This window comes from Mustelus asterias, chromosome 19 (assembly GCF_964213995.1).
Source record: "Mustelus asterias chromosome 19, sMusAst1.hap1.1, whole genome shotgun sequence".
NCBI lineage: Eukaryota > Metazoa > Chordata > Chondrichthyes > Carcharhiniformes > Triakidae > Mustelus > Mustelus asterias.
Genome location: NC_135819.1, coordinates 25,498,278 through 25,521,226, shown reverse-complemented (window position 1 = coordinate 25,521,226; position 22,949 = coordinate 25,498,278). Strand labels below are relative to the sequence as shown.

Genomic DNA, 22,949 nt, shown 5'->3' with positions numbered 1-22,949 from the left:
CTGTTCTTTTCATTACTGCCGAGGAGGACAGCATTCAGCGCACTCGACCTACGTTGCTGCACAGATAGCTCGCGGCACCTCTGCCTCCTGTGGCATCATCTTCCACACGTGTGTCTCTCCTGGACTGTGTGTGTGGGTGTCGTGAGTAACTGGTGGGGACTATACAGTCCAACTGGATCAGTATCTACGAATGTGTTACAGAGGATGAGTTTCCCTATATGTGCACCAACGGAGGGCCCCCAACGATTATAGATCAGAGCTCACTGTTTTATGTCTGTTAATTATATGTGTTATTAAATTTATTTTTGATATCCCGATTACAGTACTGACATTTATGGGTAAACAGGGAATTAGCCAAATCAACATCAACCGCTAGGAATTCGGGATCCTGTTGATTGAATATTTAAATAGTAGCCCCATATAGTGGTCAGCAGGGGGTTACATGTATATTTCCTATCTGTATTAGACCTTCCAAAATGCATTACCTCACATTTGTCCGGATTAAACTCCATCTGCCACCTCTCTGCCCAAGTCTCCAACTGATCTATATCCTGCTGTATCCTCTGATGGTCCTCGCTATCCGCAAATCCACCAACATTTGTGTCATCCGCAAACTTACTAATCAAACCAGTTACATTTTCCTCCAAATTATTTATATATATTACAAACAGTAAAGGTCCCAGCACTGATCCCTGAGGAACGCCACTTGTCACAGCCCTCCATTCAGAAACACACCCTTCCACTGCTACCCTCTGTCTTCTACGACCGAGCCAGTTCTGAATCCACCTTGTCAGCTCACCTCTGATCCCATGTGACTTCACTTTCTGCACCACTCTGCCATGAGGGACCTTGTCAAAGGTCTTACTGAAGTCCATGTAGACATCATCCACTGCCCTACCCTCATCAATCATCTTCGTCACTTCCTCGAAAAATTATCAAGTTCATGAGACACGACCTCCCCTTCACAAAATCATGTTGCCTCTCGCTAATACATCCACTTACTTCCAAGTGGGAGTAAATCCTGTCTTGAAGAATCCTCTTCCCTACCACTGACGTAAGGCTCACTGGCCTGTAATTACCTGGATTATTCTTGCTACCCTTCTTAAACAAAGGAACAACAAAGGCCCCGCAGCATTGTCCTGCTCCGAAAATTCCCACTGATGGTTTCGATATGGCTTCAGGCTTTTTCTTCCCTTGTGGATGAGGTCTACCACCTAAGTATGGGATTCTTCTGTGTGGCGTTTTTCACCTGAGCAGCTGTAATTGATACCTTATCATCTTGTGAAAAGTACATGATTTGGATGATCTTATCCGAGGCCTCTATTATTGGGCAGCAGCAGCCTTGATAAAGCATCCGCATTTGCATGTTGGTCCGACTGGCGATACTGAATCTCATACAAGTGGCCAGATAATATCAATGCCCACCGCTGTAATTGAGTTGCGGCCATCGAAGGAATCCCCGAGTGAGATCCCAAAATCTTAGTCGGCAGGCTGTGGTCTATCAGTAAGACATACTGCATACTATACAGATAGAGATGAAATTTGGTAACACCAAAAATGCTATGGGCCTGTCTACCCCATTTGCCATCACATTGGATAGCACTGCTCCCATGCCATACAGCAAAGTGTCACAGGCCAGCTAAAGAGGTAATCTGGGAGTAAAATGAACTAAGACCCCAGAGTCCTTCAATGTATTCTTTGCTGTCTGGTAAGTCTTCTCACACTCCGATGCCCACTTCCATGCCTGTCCCTTCATCAATAACCATTGCAGTAGTTTCAGTACTGTCACCAAGTCAGGCAAAAATTTGCCATAATAGTTTGAGTCCCAGGAAGGACCTCATCTGGGACACATTTTCAGGTCTCGGCACCTTCATTATGGCCCCCAGCTTCTTCGACGCTTCCCCATCGATAACAGGTCCAAAATATTCAACTGAGTCCCTGAAAAACTCACAGTTCTCTTTCTTAACCTGCAGCCCATGTTCTCGCAGTCTCTTCAATGTTCCTTCTACGTCTCGCATGTATTCCTCATCTGTGGAATCCATTATCAGGATGTAGTCCAGGTAACATTGGACCCCCTCAGAGACCATTCAATATCTGGTCTATGGCTCTTTGAAATAAGCACAGTAAGAAGTCTCACAACACCAGGTTAAAGTCCAACAGGTTTATTTGGTAGCAAATACCATAAGCTTTCGGAGCACTGCTCCTTCGTCAGATGGAGTGAATATCTGCTCTCAAACAGTGCGCAGACACAGAAATCAAGTTACAGAATACTAATTAGAATGTGAATCTCTAAAGCCAGCCAGGTCTTAAAGGTACAGACAATGTGGGTGGAGGGAGCATTCAACACAGGTTAAAGAGATGTGTATTGTCTCCAGACAGAACAGCTAGTGAGATTCTACAAGCCCAGGAGGCAAGCTGTGGGGGTTACTGATAATGTGACATAAATCCAACATCCCGGTTTAGGCCGTCCTCATGTGTGCGGAACTTGGCTATCAGTTTCTGCTCAGTGACTGTGCGCTGTCGTGTGTCGTGAAGGCCGCCTTGGAGAATGCTTACCTGAAGATCCAAGGCTGAATGCCCGTGACTGCTGAAGTGCTCCCCCACAGGAAGAGAACAGTCTTACCTGGTGATTGTCGAGCGGTGTTCATTCATCCGTTGTCGTAGCGTCTGCATTGTTTCCCCAATGTACCATGCCTCGGGACATCCTTTCCTGCAGCGTATCAGGTAGACAACGTTGGCCGAGTTGCAAGAGTAGGTACCGTGTACCTGGTAGATGGTGGTCTCACGTGAGATGATGGCATCCGTGTCGATGATCCGGCACGTCTTGCAGAGGTTGCTGTGGCAGGGTTGTGTGGTGTCGTGGTCACTGTTCGCCTGAAGGCTGGGTAGTTTGCTGCGGACAATGGTCTGTTTGAGGTTGAGTGGTTGTTTGAAGGCAAGAAGTGGGGGTGTGGGGATGGCCTTGGCGAGATGTTCGTCTTCATCAATGACATGTTGAAGGCTCCGGAGGAGATGCCGTAGCTTCTCCGCTCCGGGGAAGTACTGGACGACGAAGGGTACTCTGTCCACCGTTTGTCTTCTGAGGAGGTCGGTGCGGTTTTTCGCTGTGGCGCGTCGGAACTGTTGATCGATGAGTCGAGCGCCATATCCTGTTCTTATGAGGGCATCTTTCAGCGTCTGGAGGTGTCTGTTGCGATCCTCCTCATCTGATCAGATCCTGTGTATTCGGAGGGCTTGTCCGTAGGGGATGGCTTCTTTTACGTGTTTATGGTGGAAGCTGGAGAAGTGGAGCATCATGAGGTTATCCGTGGGCTTGCGGTACAGTGAGGTGCTGAGGTGACCGTCCTTAATGGAGATGCGTTGCATCTTTGAAATAAGACCGGGCCGACGTGATTCCAAAAGGCAGCTGCTTTAACGGAACAACCCTTTTTAGGTAATGATGGTTCATGGTGGCTGTGAGTCTTCAGCCACCCCCACCTGTGCTCTTCATGCTCTTTGGGCATGCATGCGGCTTCAGCTTCAGCTGTAGGCTCACTTTCACTCCTTTCATCTCACCCAGGGTTCCACTGAACACAACTTGTATCTTTCCAAAATATCGATTTTGATTTGATTTATTATTGTCACATGTATTAATATACAGTGAAAAGTATTGTTTTTTGCGCACTATACAGACAAAGCATACCGTTCATAGAGAAGGAAATAAGAGCATGCAGAATGTAGTGTTACAGTCATAGCTGGGGTGTAGAGAAAGATCAATTTAATGCAAGGTAGGTCCATTCAAAAGTCTGATGGCAGCAGGGAAGAAGCTGTTCTTGACTCGGTTGGTACGTGACCTCAGACTTTTGTATCTTTTTCCCGATGGAAGAACGTGGAAGAGAGAATGTCTGGGGTGCGTGGGGTCCTTAATTATGCTGGCTGCTTTACTGAGGCAGCGGCAAATATAGACAGGGTCAATGGATAGGAGGCTTGTTTTGAGGCTATGCCCCCTAGTTCTAGTTTCATCTGCCAGTGGAAACACATTCCCTGCTTCTATCTTATATATTCTCTGCATAATTTTATATGTTTCAATAAGATCCCCCCTCATTCTTCTAAGTTCCAATGAGGGTAGACCCAGGTAAAAGCAAAATACTGCGGATGCTGGAATCTGAAACAAAAACAGAAAATGCTGGAAAATCTCAGGTCTGACAGCATCCGCAGAGAGAGAATAGAGCCAACGTTTCGAGTCTGGATGACCCTTCATCAGAGCATAGTCCCAGTCTACTCAGTCTCTCCTCAGAAGCGGCACGGTAGCACAGTGGTTAGCACTGCTGCTTCACAGCTCCAGGGACCTGGGTTCGATTCCCGGCTTGGGTCACTGTCTGTGTGGAGTTTGCACATTCTCCTCGTGTCTGCGTGGGTTTCCTCCGGGTGCTCCGGTTTCCTCCCACAGTCCAAAGATGTGCGGGTTAGGTTGATTGGCCATGCTAAAAATTGCCCTTAGTGTCCTGAGATGCGTAGGTTGGAGGGATTAGTGGGTAGATATGGGGGTAGGGCCTGGGTGGGATTGTGGTCGCTGCAGACTCAATGGGCCGAATGGCCTCTTTCTGTACTGTAGGGTTTCTATGATTTCTGGAATCAACCTAGTGAATCTCCTCTGCACACGCTCCAGTGCCAGTACAGCCTCTCTCAAGGAGACCAAAAGTGTACACAGTACTCCAGGTGTGGCCTCACCAGCACCTTATGCAGCTGCAACATAACCTCCTTGTTTTTAAACTCCATCCCTCTGGCAATGAAGGACAACATTCCATTTGCCTTCTTAATTAACTGCTGCATCTGCAAACCAACTTTTTGCGATTCACGCACAAGGACACCTAGGTTCCTCTGCACAGCAGCATGCTACAATTTTTTTACCATTTAAATAATAGTCCATTTTGCTGTTATTCCTACCAAAATGGATGACTTCACATTTACCAACATTGTACTCCATCTGCCAGATCCTTGTCCACTCACTTAGATTATCTATATCCCTCTGCACACTTTGCTCTGCCACTCATCTGTGAACTTCGACACATTACACTTGGTCCCCAACTCCAAATCATCTATTTAAATTATAAACAATTGCGGTCCCAACACTGATCCCTGAGGCACACCACTAGATTGCCAACCAGGAAAACACCCATTGATCCCCACTCTTTGCTTTCTGTTAGTTGACCAATCCTTTATCCATGCCAATACATTACCCGTAACGCCGTGCACCTTTATCTTATGCAACAGCCTTTTGCGCGGCACCTTGTCAAATATCTTCTGGAAATCCAGATATACTGGTTCCCCGTTGTCCACCGCGCTTGTAATGTCTTCAAAGAATTCCTGTATATTAGTTAAACATTACCTGCCTTTCATGAACCCATGCTGCATCTTCCCAATGGGACAATTTATATCTAGATGTCTCGCTATTTCTTCCTTGATGATAGATTCAAGCATTATCCCCACAACAGAATTTAAATTAATCGGCCTATAGCTACCCACCTTTTGTCTACCTCCTTTTTTAAACAGTGGCGTCACATTTGCTGTTTTCTAATCTGCTGGAACCGCCCCAAAGTCGAGCAAATTTTGGTAAATTACCACAAGCACATTTGCTATTTACCCCGCCATCTCTTTTGGTAACCTGGGATGCATTCCATCAGGACCAGGAGATTTGTCTACCTTTAGTCCCATTAGCTAGCCCAACACTACCTCTTTTGTGATAATGGTCACTAAGTCTTCACCTGCTATAGCCTCCTTGTCATCCATTTTTGGCATGTTATTTGTGTCTTCCACTGTGAAGACCAACACGAAATACCTGTTCAATGCCGCGGCCATTTCCTCATTTCCCATGATTAAATCCCCTTTCTCATCCTCTAAACGACCAATGTTTACCGTAGCCACTCTTTTTCGTTTTATATATTTATAGAAACCGTTGCTATCTGTTTTTATATTCTGAGCTAATTTACTCTCATAATCTATCTCACTTTTCTTTATAGCTTTGTTCGTGGCTTTCTGTTGACCTTTAAAGATTTCCCAATCCTCTCGTTTCCTACTAATCTTTGCCAATTTGTCTGCATTTTCTTTCAATTTGATACTCTCCTTAGATTTCCATGGCTGATTATCCCTTTTCCTACAGTCCTTCCTTTTCACTGGTACATACTTTTGCTGAGCACTGTGAAAAATCACTTTGAAAGTCCTCCACTGTTCTTCAATTGTCCCACCATAAAGTCTTTGCACCCAGTCTACCTTAGCCAACTCCTCCCTCATCCCATGGTAGTCCCTTTGTAGTGCAAGATATTAGTATTGCATTTAACTTCTCCATCTGCATTTTAAATTCAATCATACTGTGATCGCTTCTTCCGAGAGGATCACTAACAGTAAGATCATTAATTATTTCTGTCACATTACGCAAGACCAGATCTAGGATAGCTTGCTCCCTCGTAGGTTCCATTACATACTGTTCGAGGAAACTATCACGGATACATTCTATGAACTCCTCCTCAAGGCTGCCTTGACCAACCTGATTTGAGCAATCGACAAGTAGATTAAAATCCCCATGATTATTGCCGAAATATCTTTGCATGCATCAGTTCTTTGTTTATTGCTCACCCCACCATGATGTTATTATTTGGGGCCTATAGACTATAGCTTATCAGTGACTTTTTCTCCTTACTATTTCTGATTTCCACCCAAATGGATTCAACCTTTTTCTCCATAAAGCCTATATCATCTCTCACTTCCGCCCTGATATCATCCTTAAATATCAGAGCTACACCACATTCCTTATCTTCCTGTCTGTCCTTCCAAATAGTCTGATGCCCTGGATATTTAACTCCCAATCGTGACAACCCTGCAATCATGGTCGCGATTCTCCCAAGAGTGCTGAATTGATGGGAGAACTGTTCTAAACCCCGACTGTTCTCACCTTCAGCTTCTCACCTGAATCTCCGCACTCTGTGCATTGAAGAGGTCCCAGTCGAGAATCTCATTAAAAACTCTGGGGGGCGGAGCCTATTCGCGCCGGAGTCTGACAGTTCTGGAGCTCTGCGCATGCGCAGTGGCCCCAAACTGTCAACCTCCTGTTTCCTGGCCAGTCCAATCGCTGGCCAGCCTACAACCCCCGCAGTGCTGCCCCTCCAGCCCCTCCCCACGGCCCAATTGCGGCCCCCACAGCAATTCCCGGGCCAGCCCTGACGTCACCCCCCCCCCCCGCGCGGAAGCGCCCCGACGTCCAAGTCCCATCCCCCAGCAGTGGCGATTCCCTCCCCCTCCTCCTGCTGACACCCCCAGGGATCAGACCCGGCTGGAGGCAGGCCCCCCCACCCCTGGCAGACCACACCCCCCCAGCCTGCCCCAAACGCTGCCCTCCCTCCATCCCAGACCGATCCCAGTGCAGAGTGGCAGCAGGAATCCCCACCCCCTAGGCCTTGCCCACACTAGGTCCTGCCCCCCGGCACTGCCTGATGCCCGATGGGTAGTGCCAAGGTGCCCCCTGGGCATGGACACTTTGCCCCTTGGGCAGTGCCAGGGGCACAGGCTGGCACTACCAGGATGCCCATGCCCAAGGGGCACCCCCCCGCTGCCTGACCCCCTGAGCGGGCCCCGATTGCCCCCCACTTCATTCCGGCGGGGTTTCCCACTAGTTCCCCGAACGTGGGGAGCTAGTCTGAACCCCATCAGAATGAAGTACTCTTGGTGGGGTGGGAGATTCAATTGGGACCTGAAAGATTTAAATTACTTACCTGCCTTCCCAATTGTTTCCAGCGTAGTCTAGCTGGCGACTGTTCTCCGGCTCTGGGAGATGTGCATGTGTTCCCGGCACATGCGCAAATCCCTGTTCAAGGCCGGAGACGCGATCTCCCACCGCGACCCGACAGAAAAGTTGCAGGTTGCAATGGGTGAATCGTGGCCCATGTCTCTGTAATAGCCACCAATTCATACTCATTCGCGATGATTTGTGCTGTCAACTCATTTATCTTGTTTTGGATGCTATGAGCATTTAGGTAAACTGCCTTTATGCTAGTTTTTATACCTTCTTTTTGAATTCTAACACCTCCATTCATAGCATCTCCTGAGTTCTCCCTCCTTTTAACTTTTTTCATAACTTTCCACGTAGTTGAACCCTCCTTCCCACGTGTTTACCTGCTGCTTTGCTTCCCATTAACCATTATACTTCCCATAGTTTTACCCACCCCTTCCCCCCCACTTGCTAGTTTGAAGTCCTTGTGACCACCCTATTTATCCTTTCCTCAGCTGATGAAGGGGCAACACTCCTGAAGCTTGTGCTACCAAATAAACTTGTTGGACTTTAACCTAGTGTTATGAGACTACTCACTGTGCTTACCCCAGTCCATTGCCGGCAACTCCACATCATGAATACTTGCTGCATATGTGGTCCACTGCAGCTCACAATGGGATTTGCTAGTTCCCACATCATACAGCTCCAGCATAAGACTCACTAGCCATCCCTACAGTGCTGCTGCACCACTCTCCGACTGTTCCCTGGAGACTAGGCCACAGATTCCCGAAGTAAGTTAGTTTAAATACTCACCGTGCTGCTGCTCCACCCTCCGACAGCTCCCTGGAGACTAGGCCGCGATCCCCGAGGTAAGTTAGTTTATATACTCACTGTGCTGCTCCGCCCTCCGACTGCTCCCTGGGGACTAGGCCACAGTTCCCAGAGGTAAGTTACTTTATATACTCACTGTGCTACTCTGCTCCACCCTCTGACTGCTCCCTAGAGACAAGGCCATGGATTCCCAAAGTAAGTTCGTTTAAATACTCACTGTGCTGCTCTGCCCTCCGATTGATCCCTGGAGACTAGGCCGCAGATCTCAGAGGTAAGTTAGTTTATATACTCACCGTGCTGTTCTGCTCTGCCCTCCGACTGCTCCCTGGGGGCTAGGCCGCAGATCCCCGAGGTAGGTTAGTTTTTATACTCACTGTGCTGCTCTGCCCTCCAACTGCTCCCTGGAGACTAGGCCGCAGATATCTGAGGTAAGTTAGTTTATATACTCACAGTGCTGCTCTGCTCTCTGCCTGCTCCCTTGACTCTTGTCTTGTTTGTTCTGCCTAAGTGCTTCACCTGACACTTCTCCGAATTGATTGCCATTTGCCACTGATTACCCCATCTGACCAGCCCCTCCATTTCATCCTGTAATCGAAGGCTATCCTCCTCACTATTTACCACCCTATCAATTTTTGTATCATCCGCGAACTTACTGATCAACCCTCCTACATTCAAATTTAAATCATTTATATTAACCACAAACAGCCAACAAAGGGCCCCAACACTGATCCCTACGGGACTCCGCTGGATTCATGGCCTTTTACCATCGCTATCAGTCACCCATGTGGGACTTTATCAAAAGCCTTGCTGAAGTCCAAGAAGACTACGTCAAATGCATTGTCCTCATCTACACAACTAGTTAGCTCTGAAAAATTCAACCAAGTTGGTCAGACATAACCTCCCCTTAAAAAAACCATGCCGAGTGTTCCCGATTAATCCCTGCCTCTCCAAATGCAAATTAATTCTATTTCTCAGAATTGTTTCTAATAATTTCCCCACCACTGAGGTTAGACTGACTGGCCTGTCTTTCCAAGTTTATCCCCTCCTCTCTTCTTAAATATTGGTACCGCATTGGCTGTCCTTCAGTCCTCTGGCACTTCTCCTGAGGTGGAGATGCCGGCGTTGGACTGGGGTAAACACAGTAAGAGTTTTAACAACACCAGGTTAAAGTCCAACAGGTTTATTTGGTAGCAAATGCCATTAGCTTTCGGAGCGCTGCTCCTTCGTCAGATGGAGTGGATATCTGCTCTCAAACAGGGCATACAGAGACACAAAATCAAGTTACAGAATACTGATTAGAATGTGAATCTTTACAGCTACATTTAAAGATACAGACAATGTGAGTGGAGGGAGCATTAGGCACAGGTTAAAGAAATGTGTATTGTCTCCAGACAGGACAGCCAGTGAGATTCTGCAAGTCCAGGAGGCAAGCTGTGGGGGTTACAGATAGTGTGACATGAACCCAAGATCCCGGTTTAGGCCGTCCTCATGTGTGCGGATCTTGGCTATCAGTTTCTGCTCAACGACTCTGCGCTGTCGTGTGTCGTGAAGGCCGCCTTGGAGAACGCTTACCTGAAGATCAGAGGCTGAATGCCCGTGACCGCTGAAGTGCTCCCCCACAGGAAGAGAACAGTCTTGCCTGGTGATTGTCGAGCGGTGTTCATTCATTCACGTGAGAACACCATCTACCAGGTGCACGGTACATACACTTGCAACTCGGCCAATGTTGTCTACCTGATACGCTGCAGGAAAGGATGTCCCGAGGCATATAGAGACCTTATAGAAGCTTATAGAGACCTAAAAGTTAATGAAGGGGCTGGATAGGGTAGAGATGGATTCTTTCCACTTAGAAAGGAAACTAGAACTAGCGGGCACAGCCTCAAAATAAAGGGGGGTCAGTTTAGGACAGAGTTGAGGAGGAACGTCTTCTCTCAGAGGGTGGTGAATCTCTGGAATTCTCTGCCCACTGAATTGGTGGAGGTTACCTCGTTGAATATGTTTAAATCACGGATAGATGGATTCCTGATCGGTGAGGGAATTAGGGGTTATAGGGATCAAGCGGGTAAGTGGAACTGATCCACTTCAGATCAGCCATGATCTTATTGAATGGCGGGGCAGGCTCGAGGGGCTAGATGGCCTACTCCTGCTCCTATTTCTTATGTTCTTATGAGGCAAGGTACATTGGGGAAACCATGCAGACGCTACGACAACGGATGAATGAACACCGCTCGACAATCACCAGGCAAGACTGTTCTCTTCCTGTGGGGGAGCACTTCAGCGGTCACGAGCATTCAGCCTCTGATCTTCGGGTAAGCATTCACCAAGGCGGCCTTCACGACACACGACAGCGCAGAGTCGCTGAGCAGAGACTGATAGCCAAGTTCCACACACATGAGGACGGCCTAAACCGGGATCTTGGGGTCATGTCACACTATCTGTAACCCCCACAGCTTGCCTCCTGGACTTGCAGAATCTCACTGGCTGTCCTGTCTGGAGACAATACACATTTCTTTAACCTGTGCCTAATGCTCCCTCCACTCACATTGTCTGTATCTTTAAATGTAGCTGTCAAGATTCACATTCGAATCAGTATTCTGTAACTTGATTTTGTGTCTCTGTATGCTCTGTTTGACAGCAGATATCCACTCCAACTGACGAAGGAGCAGCGCTCCGAAAGCTAATGGCATTTGCTACCAAATAAACCTGTTGGACTTTAACCTGGTGTTGTTAAAGTTCTTACGGACTTCTCCTGAGGCCAGAGAGAAATTGAAAATTATTGCCAGCACCCCTATTATTTTCTCCCATGCCTCACTCAACAGCCTGGGATACATTTCATCTGGCCCTGGAGATTTACCTACTTTTAAGTCTGCCAGACCACTCAGAACCTCCTCTCTATGTATATTCTTTAATTGCATAACAGTCCTTCTTCCTGATTTCTAAACCCAAATCGTCTCTTCACCAGTGAACACCAACACAAATTATTCATTTAAAACCCTACCTACATCCTCCAGCTCCAAAAGCAAATGACCACAAATTAGTTGGTCCCACCTTTTTTCTTTATTGGAACATGTTGACCCTGTAATTTGCCTATTTCCTTCTTGAATATGTCCTGCTGTTCTATCACAGATTTACCAAAAAGTACAGTGGAGCCCCGTTTTAACACGATGGTTGGGGTCCATAAAATGTGATCGCAAATGTTATCGGGGTCGCGCTAAATCGGGGTCGCGCTAATTCACTAAACCGGAAATAGTTTTAAAAAAGGGTCCATCGCGCAATCGCGTAATATCCGATTTCGTGCTAAATCGGGGCGTGTAAAATCGGGACTCCACTGTATCTGCTCCCAGTCCATACTGCTGAACCATATCTGATCTTATTAAAATCAGCCTTCCCCCAGTTTAGAACTTTGATTTCTGGCCTACCCTTGTCTGCTCAAGTCTCCAACTGATCTATATCCTGCTGAATCCTCTGATGGTCCGCACCACTATCCACCATTCCACTAACCTTTGTGTCGCCTGCAAACTTACTAATCAAACCAGTTACATTTTCCTCCAAATCGTTTATATATATTACAAACAGCAGCGGTTGCCTCTCTCAGTATTCTGGGGTATATCCCATCAGGCCCTGGGGACTTGTCTACCTTAATGTTTTTCAAGAGCCTTTTTGATCTCAACATGACGCAAACTATCTACACACCCTTCCCCAGACTCATCACCCACCAAATCCTTCTCTTTGGTGAATACTGATGCAAAGTACTCATTTAATACCTTGCCCATTCCCTCTGGCTCCATGCATTTCCTCTGGCTCCTTGCCTTGTCCTTGAGTGGGCTAACCCTCTCCCTGGCTACCCTCTTGCTCTTTATGTACAAAAAGCCTTGGGATTTTCCTTAATCCTGCTGGCCAATGACTTTTTGTGACCCCTTTTAGCCCTCCTGACTCCTTTCTTAAGTTTCTTTCTACTTTCCTTATATTCCACACTTGCTTCGTGTGTTCCCAGCCTCCTCGCCTTGACAAATGCTTCCTCTTTCTTTTTGACTTGGCTCACAATATCTCTCATTATCCAAGGTTCACAAAACTTGCCATACTTATCCTTCATCCTTACAGGAATGTGCCGGTCCTGAATTCCTATCAACTTACACTTGAAAGCCTCCCACATGCCAGATGTTCATTTACCCTCAAACATCTGCCCCCAATCTGCATTCTTCAGTTCCTGCCTAATATTGTTATAATTAGCCTTCCCCCAATTTACCTGAGGATTACACTTATCTTTATCCATCAGTACCTTAAAGCTTACTGAATTGTGGTCACTGTTCCCGAACTGCTCCCCTACTGAAATGTCGACCATCTGGCCGGGCTCATTCCCCAGTACCAGGCCCCTTCCCTAGTTGAACTATCTACAGACTGTTTCAAGAAGCCCTCCTGGATGCTCCTTACAAACTCTGCCCCATCCACACCCCTAGCACTAAGTGAGTCCCAGTCAATATAGGGGAAGTTAAAATCTCCCACCACAACAACCCTGTTACTTTTACACCTTGCCAAATCTGCCAACATATCTGTTCCGCTATCTCCTGCTGGCTGTTGGGAGGCTTATTGTAAACCCCCAACATTGTGACTACACCCTTCCTATTCCTGAGCTCTGCCGATATTGCCTCGCCGTATGAGCCCTCCGATGTGTCCTCCCGCAGTACAGCTGTAATATTCTCCTTAACCAGTAGTGTAACTCCCCCACCCCTTTTACATCCCCTTCTATCCCACCTGAAACAACTGTATTCTGGAACATTAAGATGCCAATCCTGTCCTTCCCTTAACCAAGTTCTCTGTAATGGCAACAACATCATAGTTCCAAGTACTAATCCAAACTCTAAGTTCATCTGCCTTATCTGTTACACTTCTCGCACTGAAGCAAATGTTCTTCAGTCCACAGACCCTCTTTGATTAGCAACCACACCCTGCCTGCTCTTCCTCTGAGTCTAACTGGCCCTGCTCTCTAGTTCCCCTTCAGTTAATTTACCTTTGCTTTGGTTCCCACCCCCCTGCCAAACTAGTTGAAATCCTCCTGTGCAACATTAGCAAACCTCCCGGCCAGAATATTTAAGGAGGGTATTAAGTTGAAAGTGGTAACATATAAAATGACAAAGGTTAATGGTAGGCCAGAAGGTGGGAAAGATTCAGAATTTTTTAAAAATTCATTCGTGGGACATGGGCCAGCATTTATTGCCCATCCCTAGTTACCCTTGAAGTGCAGCTGAGAGCCAAGCACATTGCTGTGGCTCTGGAGTCGCATGTAGGCCAGACCAGGTAAGGACGGCAGATTCCCTTCCCTAAAGGACATTAGTGAACCAGATGGATTTTTCCAACAATCGACAATGATTTCATGGTCATCAGTTGATTCTTAATTCCAGATATTTTTTATTGAATTCAAATTACACCACCTGCCGCAATGGGATTCGAACCCAGGTCCCCAGAACATTAGCATTTCTGGATTAATAATCTAGCGATAATATCACTAAGCCATCACCTCCCTGAAATGCTGCAGAGTTAGCATGGTTTCATGAAGGGGAAATTTAATAGAGTTCATTGAGGAGGTATCAGCCAGAGTAGATAGAGGAAAGCCAGTCAATGTTGTACATTTGGATTTTCAGAATACATCTGATAAAGTGTCATGGAAAAGGCTACTACACAAGATAGGAGCTCATTGTGCTGGAAGTCATATTCTGGCATGGATAGAGGATTGGCTAACTAACAGAAATCAGTGAGTCGCAATAAGGGGTCTTTCTCAAGTTGGTGGGCAGCAACCAGTGGAGTGCCACAGGGATCAGTGCTGGGATCGCAGTTCTTCACAATATATATTAATGATTTGGAGGAAGGAACAGAGTTCCAAATTTGCAGATCATACAAAGGTGTGAGGGAAGGTAGATTGTAAGGAGGATATAAATACCTTACAGAGAGATAATAACAAAGAACAAAGAAAATTATAGCACAGGAACAGGCCCTTCGGCCCTCCAAGCCTGCACCGACCATGCTGCCCAGCTGAACTAAAACCTCCCACCCTTCAGGGGGCCATATCCCTCCATTCCTATCCTATTCATGTATTTGTCAAGATGCCCTTTAAAAGTCACTATTGTATCTACTTCCACTACCTCCCCCGGCAGTGAGTTCCAGGCACCCACCACCCTCTGTAAAAAAACTTGCCCTGTACATATTAACAAGTTAAGTTAGTGGGTAGAAAATGGCAAATAGAATTCAATATGGGAAAATGTGATTACTCATTTTAAAAGAAAGAATGAAAAGGTGGATTATTTAAATGGAGAGAGACTGCAGAAAGCTGTAGCAAAGGGGCTTGGGAATCGTTCATGATACTCAGAAAGCTAGCACACAGGTGCAGAAGGTCATAATGGAATGCTGGCTTTTATTTCAAGGGAGCTAGAATAAAAAAAATAAAGAGGTGTTGCTGCAACTGTACAAGTTATTAGTGAGGCCACATTTAGTACAGTTTTGGTCCCTTATTTAAGGGGAGGAAGTACAGAGGTGTTTACTAGGAAGTTCCCAGGTGTGGAAGGACTGCCATACGGGGAAAGACTGGATAGATTTGGTTTGTACTCCTTGGAGTTCAGATGATATGATTGGGAAAAATAAGATTCTTAGGGGGTTAGACAGGGTAAATGTTGGGAGGATGTTTTCACTCATCGGAAAGTGTAGGACCACAGGGCATAGTCACTCATTTAACATGGATTTGAGGAGGAATTTCTTCTCTCAAAGATTGATGAATCTTTGGAATTCTTTACCCCAGGAAGCTGTGGAGGACAAGGCCTTGAACATTCTCAAGGCTGAATTGATAGGTTTTTAATTAGTAGGACAATTAAGAGTTACGGAGGTAAGGCAGGAAAGTGGACTTACTGAGGGCGAGTTTACCATCGCGGCGGGGCGTAAAGCACTTAGCGTGATTGGCACCAGTTTTCACGACTGGCGCCATTTTACGAGCGCCGGATTTCCGGCGCGGTGAGCCTCTCACTGGAAAAGGGCGAGAGGCAGGTTAATGTATGCAAAGTTATTTTAATGCTGTTTAACATCTGCTTAGCGAACCTGGCGCTCAATCGTCCGAGCTCGCCCCTTTATGACATCACCGGGAAAGGTTCTTGGTGGCGAGGAATAGACATGAATGGGGAGCAGTCGACTTGGCCTCACCGGTGGAACCAGAGACCACTGAGGCCCCCTGGTGAGGCCGAGGGCAAGGGGGGAGTGCCCCTTGGGCAGTGCCAGAGTGGCAGTGCCACCATGGCACCTGGGCAATGCCAGTCTGGCATTAGGGCAATACCCATCGGGCTGTGCAAGGGGGCGGGTCTATTAGGGCTGGGCCTAAATTGGGGATGGGGCTAATGGGGAAGGGGCCCGCTGCCACTCTGCAGCGATCGGTGGGGGCGAGGGCAGCGGGGAGCGATTGTTGGGGAGGGGTGTCCTTGGTCATAGAAGACAGAGGGTGGTAGTGGAAGGGTCTTTTTCCGGCTGGAGGCCTGTGACTAGTGGTGTACCGCAGGGCTCTGTATTGGGACCTCTGCTGTTTGTGATTTATATAAATGATCTGGAAGAAGGAGTAACTGGGGTGATCAGTAAGTTTGCGGACGACACAAAACTGGCAGGACTTGCAGATAGTGAGGAACATTGTCAGAGGCTACAGAAGGATATAGATAGGCTGGAAATTTGGGCAAGGAAATGGCAGATGGAGTTCAATCCTGATAAATGCGAAGTGATGCATTTTGGTGGGAATAATGTAGGGAGGAGCTACACGATAAATGGAAGAACCATAAAGGGTGTAGAGACGCAGAGGGACCTGGGTGTGCAAGTCCACAGATCTTTGAAGGTGACGTCACAGGTGGAGAAGGTGGTGAAGAAGGCATATGGCATGCTTGCCTTTATAGGACGGGGCACAGAGTATAAAAGTTGGGGTCTGATGTTGCAGATGTATAGAACGTTGGTTCGGCCGCATTTGGAATACTGCGTCCAGTTCTGGTCGCCACACTACCAGAAGGACGTGGAGGCTTTGGAGAGAGTACAGAGGAGGTTTACCAGGATGTTGCCTGGTATGGAGGGGCTTGGTTATGAGGAGAGATTGGGGAAATTGGGGTTGTTCTCCTTGGAAAGACGGAGGATGAGGGGAGACTTAATAGAGGTGTATAAAATTATGAAAGGCATAGATAGGGTGAACGGTGGGAAGCTTTTCCCCGGGTCGGTGGTGACGTTCACGAGGGGTCATAGGTTCAAGGTGAAGGGGGGGAGGTTTAACACAGATATCAGAAGGACATATTTCACACAGAGGGTCGTGGGGGCCTGGAATGTGTTGCCGGGCAAGGTGGTGGAGGCGGACACACTGGGAACGTTTAAGACTTATCTAGACAGCTATATGAACGGAGTGGGAATGGAGGGATACAAAAGAGTGGTCTAGTTTGGACCAGGGAGCGGCGCGGGCTAATTGTTCCTGGTTTCTCGTTTCAAGGCTTCATTCTACGATCATCTTGCTGGTGCCAGTACAGAGTGAGACTGCGGATAGTTGGGAACCTGTCTCGGGGGCAGGGAATTCATATGGTGTTCGTGGAAGTGGAAATGACTAGGGTTGGGAAGCATTTTCCGATCGGGGCCATTGTGATCTCCTGGACTCGTTTCGATCGCCTCAGGGGGTCGGAGAGGAATTTCCCAGATTTTTTTCCCCCATATTGGCCCTGGGGTTTTTCACTCTGGGTTTTCGCCTCTCCCTGGAGATCACATGGTCTGGAATGGGGGGGTGGGGGTAAGTTAATAGGTTGTAATGAACAAAGCATCGTAGCTGTGAGGGACAGCTCGGTGGATAGGATATTGGTATGTAGATAGGCTGGAAAATTGGGCGGGGATCCTGGATTCAGGATTCAATCCTGGACCAGGGAGCGGCGCGGGCTTGGAGGGCCGAAGGGCCTGTTCCTGTGCTGTATTGTTCTTTGTTCTTTGATCAGTGGGGGGAGGGCAGCACGGCTGCAATTGGTGGGGCATGGAGGGGGTCCGCGATCAGTCTGGGTGGCTGGGGGGTCGGCAGGGGCTGTATCTCGAGCCTCAGGCCCCCGCAATTGCAGGAGGGGAGCTCTCTCTTTCTGTCAGATCTCTGCTGCTGCTAATGTGCATGTGCAGCATCAGAGACCTGCACATGCACACTACCTCCCTTTGCAGGCTTTTGGGCACAATAAGCCCCATCCACAAGCTTCTGCAGCGAGTATTAGGCTCACTCAGAATTTTGCAGGCAGAGTGCATATGGGGAGGGGGGGCTGAAAACACGTCCAAAAGACGGATCTGAAATTCTCCCAGTTTCAAGTCCACCCAACACTTAGAAAAAAATGGTAAATTCGCCCCCAATGAGTGTTAGATCAGCCATGATCTTACTAAATGACAGAGGAGGCTCAAAGGGCTGAATGGCTTACTCCTGCTCCTATTTCTTAGGTTCTTATCAATGTGCTAGTGGACATTTCAAATAGGATCATAGGAATTAGGAGCAGAAGTAGGCAATTCAGCCCTTCGAGCCTGCTCCGCCATTCAATCAGATCATGGCTGATCTCTCCCTGGTCTCAAACCCACCTCCCCACCTGTTCCCCGTCTCCCTTCAACTTAACCAATGGGTTAAGCTTTATTAGATGGGTGTCTAATGGAGAGGGTACAGAAAAGATTTACCAGGATGTTGCCTGGTATGGAGGGCATTAGCGATGAAGAGAGGTTGGAGAAACTTGGTTTGTTCTCAATGGAGCGACGGAGGTTGAGGGGAGACCTGATAGAGGTCTACAAGATTATGAGAGCCATGGACAGAGTGGATAGTCAGAAGCTTTTTCCCAGGTTGGAAGAGTCAATTACTAGGGGGCATAGGTTTAAGGTGTGAGGGGCAAGGTTTAAAGGACATGTACGAGGCAAGTTTTTACACAGAGGGTGGTGGGTGCCTGGAACTCGCTGCCGGGGGAGGGAGTGGAAGCAGATACGATAGTGAGTTTTAAGGGGCGTTCGGACAAATACATGAATAGGATGGGGATAGAGGGATATGGTCCCTGGAAGGGTAGGGGGTTTTAGTTCAGTCGGGCAGCATGGTCGGTGCAGGCTTGGAGGGCCGAAGGGCCTGTTCCTGTGCTGTAATTTTCTTTGTTCTTTGTCACTCACTTACAGTTCAGGATGGAAGAGAATGAAAACGCCCATTAATGTCTCTGATGATGTCACTACACTAATCAAAAGGAGATGCATTAGTTTACAATACAGAACGGTTCTTAATGATAGTTTCCTTCCTTGTCTTGCCCAGTGTTCATAACTGTGATAGTCTGAGCAGTGACACTCTGCTCATTGTTAGACTGTGGCACTGCGGTATGAAGCCAGCACTGTTTGTGAGCCAGGAGCAGTGCTCCCCACCCCCTCTCCAACCCTTCCGCACCCGCCCCCCCCCCCCCACCCCGCCCACTCATTCATCATCAGGTGGGAGTTTGAATTCACTTTCAACTGATAATGAACATCTCTACTTCCTGGTGGGTGTGAAGAGTTCTACATAACAGGGTTTCCATGATTTGTTTCAGGGGAGACAGTAACATAGTGGTAATGTCACTGAATTAGTAGATCAGAGGCTCAGGGAACACAGGTTCAAATTCTATTATGGTAGCTGGAATTTAAATTTAGTTAATTAATAAATTCAATTAATTAATAGAAAAATATGGAATTGAAAGCTGTTTTCAGTTATGGTGACCATGAAACCCTACCACTGACTGTCGCAAAAACCCATCTGGTTCACTAATGCCCTTTAGGGAAGGAAATCTGCCATTTTTAGTTGGTCTGGCCCACATGTGACTCTAGATCCTCAGCAATGTGGTTGACTCTTAATTGCCCTCTGAAATGGCCCAGCAAGACATTCAGTTCAAGGGCAATTAGGGAGGGGCAGAAATGTTGGCCTTGCAGTGACACCCACATCCCATGAAAGAATAAAAACAAGTGGCAATGTCACAGTCATTAGTCATTAAAAGCTGGCAGGTCAAATGCTTGTGTACTTATGAGTGAGAGACCCATTTTCAAAATTAAACCATGACTAAATATGTAAACAACTAAAAAATTAATAAAACTCGAAATTAAAAAATATACATACCATTACTAGCAAGAAGAAACAAATCTTTTAAAGTGCTTACTTCTGCAAATGATAAAAATAATAATGTTCAGTGTAAGATATTTAAAATTAACTGAAATAAAGTCATCAAACAGCTATTAAATAATAAATCAACATAAGTCCTTAACTGACATGAATGCTGTACATTATTGTCTTATTTTATATAATCAATAAAATAGTTCCCTTACATAACTATGAACAAATTAAAAAATTGTACAAATTGCCATCAACACTGAACTTTTAACCAAACAATTATTCATTCAACTGTATCTTTAATTCAATAAGAAGTTTAACAACACCAGGTTAAAGTCCAACAGGTTTATTTGGTAGCAAAAGCCATACAAGCTTTCGGAGCTCTAAGCCCCTTCTTCAGGTGAGTGGGAATTCTGTTCACAAACAGAGCATATAAAGACACAGACTCAATTTACATGAATAATGGTTGGAATGCGAATACTTACAACTAATCAAGTCTTTAAGAAACAAAACAATGTGAGTGGAGAGAGCATCAAGACAGGCTAAAAAGATGTGTATTGTCTCCAGACAAGACAGCCAGTGAAACTCTGCAGGTCCACGCAACTGTGGGAGTTACAAATAGTGTGACATGAACCCAATATCCCGGTTGAGGCCGTCCTCGTGTGTGCGGACCTTGGCTATCAGTTTCTGAATCAGTGCCCAATCAGTTTCTTGGCTATCAGTTTCAGAAACTGATAGCCAAGTTCCGCACACACGAGGACGGCCTCAACCGGGATATTGGGTTCATGTCACACTATTTGTAACTCCCACAGTTGCGTGGACCTGCAGAGTTTCACTGGCTGTCTTGTCTGGAGACAATACACATCTTTTTAGCCTGTCTTGATGCTCTCTCCACTCACATTGTTTTGTTTCTTAAAGACTTGATTAGTTGTAAGTATTCGCATTCCAACCATTATTCATGTAAATTGAGTCTGTGTCTTTATATGCTCTGTTTGTGAACAGAATTCCCACTCACCTGAAGAAGGGGCTTAGAGCTCCGAAAGCTTGTGTGGCTTTTGCTACCAAATAAACCTGTTGGACTTTAACCTGGTGTTGTTAAACTTCTTACTGTGTTTACCCCAGTCCAACGCCGGCATCTCCACATCTTTAATTCAAAACAGTGAGTTCCGGATGAACACTTCAGTTTGGAGACATGCCTATGTGATCCAGTTGCCATGGGGCGAGAACCTCAAACAGAAACCCATTGAAGTGTTGTAAGTTTTAACATTTTGACACCTTTTCATATTATTTCACAAACAAAACGGCTGCTGTTTGAAGTGTGCAGGAAAGAAGCAAGGAACCAGGTGGACTGTTTATACTACTGACCAAGCATGGTGCTGTTTCATGTATTTGTTCACAGAATGTGGGCACGCCAGCTAGGCCAGCATTTATCGCCCATCTCAAATTACTCTTGAAAAAGCAAAAGTGAACTGCTTCTTGAACTATTGAAGTCCATGTGGTGTAGGTGCACCCACTTTGCTGTTAGGAGTAAATTCCAGGATTTTGAACTAGTGACAGTGAAGGAACAACAAAATAGTCGCAAGTCAAGATGGTGTGGGGCTTGGAGGGGAACCTAAAGGTTGTGGTGCTTCCAAGCATATGCTGCCCTTATCCTTCAAAGTGGTAGAGGTCATGGGTTTGGAAGTTGCTATTGAAGGAGCCTGGTGACTTTTTGCAGTGCATCCTCTATATGGTGCACATTGCTGCCATGATGAAAGTGAATGTTTAAGGTAGTGGATGGGGTGCCAATTAAGCAGGCTGCTTTGTCGGATAATATCAAGCTTAAGTGTTGTTGGAGCTGCACTCATCCAAGCAAGTGGGGAGTATTCCATCATATTCCTGACTGGTGCCTCATAGCTGATGGCTTTTGATGAATCAGGAGGTGAGGTACTCACCACAGAATTCCCAGTCTCTGACCTGCTCTTTTAGCTGCAATATTTATATGGCTGGTCCAGTTCAGTTTCTGGTCAATGGTAAGAGTTTGGATTTTGTTCAGAAGGGAACAGAACAAACAAGACTCAAAAATTTGAGGAACACTTCCACAAGGTGTACCTTTTAAATTATCAATGGGATTCAGTAAACTCAGATGGGGAGTGAAACAATTGTCTAAGGGCACGAGGTTTCAAGCTGGCAACCAGGGAGAAATGATGCTGCTGGGGCACTGGGCGTGAGGGTGAGGTGGTTCCTGTAATGCTACATATCTGACGGGAAGGCGGCGCATGGTGGAAGGATTTTAAAGGCATATTTGTTGTATTAATTAAAAAATTAAGCAAAAAATTTGTCCTTCAGTACTTTCTGTCAATCGCTCAGAAATTCTCTCTTAAATTGGCAGTTTCTACAGGGATTGTAACTAAATTAATGACAATTAATTGCAACAAGTGCAAAAAGAGAAATGTAAACCATCAAATGACTGTTTAATTCCTTTTATAGTTAAAGATAACTTTAACCATAAAAACCTTCTTTTTCCTGATTATGCAAACTTTGTCTCACTGAAATAAATAATATCCATTTAACTACATTCCATTTCCTATTGTAGTGAAGAGTTGATCATACTTCAAAAGATGTTTGCTTTGTAAAAGTCTGAGGTGAGGTTACATCACAGAGTATCAATAATCTAGAATCCTTCAATGAAATGTTCATTTCAATTCTCTATATCAGTTGCTCACATGTTACACCGTGACTCCTCCCAGTCTCAGTTTACACACATGTATAAACAGTTGAAGTTAACATTTGGTTAAATAATTTAAAAGGTTTGAATGGAGCGTCTATGACTGGAGCATCAATTTCTACCTCAGTTCTGAAAAACAGTCTTATTGGATTCAAAATGTTAACTCTGTTTCTCTCTCCAGGCTTGAGTTTTCCAGCAGTTTCTGTTTTTATTTCAGTTTCTAACATCCTCAGTATTTTGCTTTTATTAAAATGGAGCTTGGTTTATCCACATTTAAAAATGTGAGCAGTTTAATCTTCGTAAAGTCACCAACAATGATTGCTGGCACAGAACCAAGAGGGTGTAACCTTTTAAAAATGGATTATGGGCATTGATAAATTTTCTATCAAATACATTCAAAAGTTTCCAAGTATCTTTACAGCTAGACAGAACAGTGGCTTTGCACAAGCTGCTGACTGTGTCTCACTGTCACACAGGGTAGTTTGTCTTTTGATATTAATACTGTATTTGAGAATGCCTTGTCTCACAACTTGATTCAAGTGCACAAGATAATAATA

General features: G+C 46.0%; 1 protein-coding gene across 1 annotated transcript in view; it reads right to left on the bottom strand.

Annotated features, from left to right (window-relative positions):
• The window catches only part of appl2 (adaptor protein, phosphotyrosine interaction, PH domain and leucine zipper containing 2), a 230,723-nt gene that overhangs the window by 136,163 nt on the left and 71,611 nt on the right, over positions 1-22,949 (bottom strand). Inside the window, exon 6 of the mRNA XM_078235147.1 lies at positions 19,695-19,736. Coding sequence (XP_078091273.1) covers positions 19,695-19,736 — 42 coding nt within the window. The remainder of the gene's footprint in view (positions 1-19,694; positions 19,737-22,949) is intronic.